The following is a 3,813-nucleotide window of genomic DNA, read 5'->3' as shown; positions in this document are numbered from 1 at the left end:
AAATTCTACAGTGTAGAAGATTTATATTTATTATACATGAACACACACAAAAATGAATTTAAATATAATAATAAAGATGATCAATCTGTGTTTATAAAATAGCTGTGGATACTTTATAATCTTTATAAAAGTGTTTATTATGTCCACTACAAAGAGCTAGCTAGATGTAGTCTAGTAAAATATTATTTGCATGATAAGTGTATATGTGTGTGAGAGACAGATTTGTATTTAATATGCGTGTGTGTGTGTGTGCGCGGGGGAGGGGGGGTGCACATGTGCTCAATCGCTCAGGCATGTCTAATTCTTTGAGACTCCATGGGCTGTAGGCTGCCAGGCTTTGGCCCAAGGTATTATCGAGGCAAGAATACTGGAGTGAGTTTCCAGTTCTTCCTCCAGGGCATCTTCCTGACCCAGGGATGAAAACCATGTCTCCTGTGTGTCCTGCATTGGCAGGAGGATTCTTTACCACTAGGGCCACTTGGGAAGCCCCTATATAAATGTGAAAGTAAAAGTGCTCAGTTGTGTCTGACTGTTTGCGACCCCATGGACCATATAGTCCATGGAATTCTCCAGGCCAGAATACTGGAGTGGGTAACCTATTCCTTCTCCAGGGGATCTTCCCCACCCAGGAATGGAACTGGGGTCTCCTGCATTGCTATGCCATGCTATGCTAAGTCACTTCAGTCGTGTCTGACTCTGTGCGACCCCATGGACGGCAGCCCACCAGGCTCCCCCGTCCCTGGGATTCTCCAGGCAAGAACACTGGAGTGGGCTGCCATTTCCTTCTCCAATGCAGGAAAGTGAAAAGTGAAAGTGAAGTCGCTCAGTCGTGTCCGACTCTTAGCGACCCCATGGATTGCAGCGTACCAGGCTCCTCTGTCCATGGGATTTTCCAGGCAAGAGTACTGGAGTGGGGTGCCATTGCCTTCTCCTGCATTGCAGGTGGACTCAACTGAGCTCTCAGGGAAGTTGTATAAATGTATTAGGGAAGATATATAAATGTATCTACATGTAAAAAGTATGTGTGTGAGGTTATGTGTATGTTTAAAGAGAAACTAGATACAAAGAGTGACTCTGTAGTGTCTGTTCTATAGAATGGTTTATACAAACTGCACATTATGGCTGATCAATGTAGCTAGTGTGACTAAAGAACTGAAAATTTAATTTTAGCTAATTTAATTTTGGTTAAATTTCAATATCCCTGTATGGGTAGAGGCTACCATGTTGCAGATTCAACTATTTCTCATTGTTAGATATTTCCAATCATTACCATTAGCAATGGAATAAACATCCTAATATGTAAATTGTTTTATATATCAAATTCCTTAGTATAAATTTCTAGTCACAGCATATAAATAACTTGACAAAGTTTTAAATTAATTATTGCCAAACTCTCTCCCAAAAAGTCTGTTGTGGTTTAAATTCTCATCAATAGTTTATAAGAAGGCTGATCTTACTTTGGATACAGTATTTTGTAATTTTAAAGGAACTCCCATTCCTGGCTGTCTATATTTCTATTACTAGCATTTAGTATCATCTCACATACAGACTTTCATCATTTATTTCCTTCATGGTCTGTCTCCCACCACCACTAGAAGATAAGCTTAATAAAGGCAAGGATTTTGTCAATTTATTCAGTGTTTATTTCCACTGCCTATAAGACTGACAATTACATAAGAAGGTACTCAATAAATATTGGTTAAGGTAATTGATTACACATTTATTAAATTTAAATATAACTTACTACAAAAGGGATATCTCACTTGATTTCCATTTTTACCATGACTTATCTAACCACTTTTCTATCTTTCAGTGATCACAATTTCCAAAATTTTTTAAGTAATATAATTCATCATTTATCTAAATATTTTTAAGACAATGTATACCCAAGGTAGAATTTTTTAAATGTAAGGATAAGAGTTATTTTCCTAATCCAATTATCATTTAAAATAATCCATTTTTTATATGAAATACTCAGGATTTTGTAGAAGCCAGAAGGACTTAGCATATGTGGGCTCTGCTGGCTCAAAGTTGACCTTATTTTTTGGCCTATTAATAAACATCAATATCTAAATGAGTTTTCTACAAATAATTTGACAGCTCTAACCAGTTTACAGGTTTTTAAAAAATGATTTTCAATTGTGTGCTGAATCATGGGAATAATATTTTCATTCTTGGGGATGGATAAATAGTAATATTTTCTTAACTGCTTTTCCTGTATTTGAATGGCTTTATTATGAGTTAATCACTTACATATATCTATCTGATAATATGGAATCTGATGTCGCCACAGCACTAATACAGATGTTGTTATAGAATATACTTTTCATAAAGTCTTTTGAGACAAAATAATTTTATAAATACAGTTTTGAGATTAAACCTGCTGATATAAAGAGGAAAATAAAAAATTTGATTTGAGCTTTATGAACAAAGTTAACCAAATAATTGTAAAAGAATTTAATACCTCACCAAGTAATGTTATACTTAAAAATAAGTATTTAACCACATTTCCTCTTCCAGAGAAATTTCAAACAGGAGAGAATATATTCTCTCTGAGAAATATTTCTAGTATAGATACTTTGAGTGTGTATATTAACTGGGGCTTCCCTGGTGGCTCAGATGGTAAAGCATCTGCCTGCAATGTGGGAGACCCAGGTTTGATTCCTGGGTCGGGAAGATCCCCTGGAGAAGGAAATGGCAATCCACCCCAGCACTCTTGCCTGGAAAATCCCATGGATGGAGGAGCCTGATAGGTTACAGTCCATGGGATAGATACTTTGAGTGTGTATATTAACTAATGGCTACTAACTAATTAAGAAGGATTTACTAAGCCACACTGTTAGAAGTATTTGGGGAACATACACAGGGTTTGTATACAACTTAGTTCCTGCTTTTGAGATACTTCAACCAAACTGGTAAGTGAATCAGTATCTTGGAGAAGAATATTTAACAAATATTCATTCTGTGTTTAATATATGCCAACAAGCTCATTGGTAGAATCTTACTATACAAATTAAATAAAATAATCTGAAACATCAAAATGTTTCTAGTTAAGATGATTCAGAGACATAGACAAATACATAGAATAATGGTTAATTGAAAAACAACTTTAAAATATACAAAAGGTTTGGATGATTTGAAATGGTCATACTTGAAATACCTATGAAATTGAACTTTCTGATTTCCAGGTAAAATAGCCTTAATACTGTAATTTCCCTGGATATACACTTATTTGGAATACTTTCTCCTGAACTTCTTAGCACTTCATCAAGGTTAGTTCGATGGTAGGCTATGAAGGAAAATGAATCTTTGGGGAGAATGAACAAATGTTCACATAACACTAAGGTGGATGTGGTCAGATAGGGAATCTATTGGCAACTAAAAATTTCTGCCTCTTTCTCCATCTGTGCAGTTCTACTGACACTCCTTTTATTAAAAAATAAATTAGTCTTCAAAATGGCATCATGCTTAATATGAGAGTCATGCTTATCAAGCTTTATTCTGACTTGTGATATAAGGGTAGATATTTTCATTTTACCTCCTCTTGCTGTGAGTTTAGCAGCTGCAGTTTCATGTGCTTCATATAGGCCATGGTAATTGGCATGTTGTAGTCAATCATGCTGGTCACCAAAGTGGGAGGTTTTCCATTATCTGTAATAAAACATTTTTAATGGGTAATGAAAGTGATACAGTACTCTACTTGTAATTTTAGAATGATCTAGTTTGTTCAAATTGAAATAAGAGGCAAGATACCAAGTGTTTAGGAGAGCATAAAAATATATATATATATATATATTTATGGAGCATAAAAAA

At 35.1% G+C, this 3,813-nt stretch overlaps 1 protein-coding gene across 3 annotated transcripts in view; it reads right to left on the bottom strand.

Annotated features, from left to right (window-relative positions):
- NOL4 (nucleolar protein 4) overlaps positions 1 to 3,813 on the bottom strand; it is a 468,364-nt gene that overhangs the window by 319,531 nt on the left and 145,020 nt on the right. For all 3 annotated transcript variants that reach the window (XM_010849777.1, XM_010849778.1, XM_010849779.1), the window contains exon 4: positions 3,539 to 3,651. In XM_010849777.1, coding sequence (XP_010848079.1) covers positions 3,539 to 3,651 — 113 coding nt within the window. The remainder of the gene's footprint in view (positions 1 to 3,538; positions 3,652 to 3,813) is intronic.

The sequence above is a fragment of the Bison bison genome, unplaced genomic scaffold, assembly GCF_000754665.1.
Source record: "Bison bison bison isolate TAMUID 2011002044 unplaced genomic scaffold, Bison_UMD1.0 scf7180017864286, whole genome shotgun sequence".
Lineage (NCBI taxonomy): Eukaryota > Metazoa > Chordata > Mammalia > Artiodactyla > Bovidae > Bison > Bison bison.
This window is presented reverse-complemented; position numbering and strand designations above follow the sequence as displayed.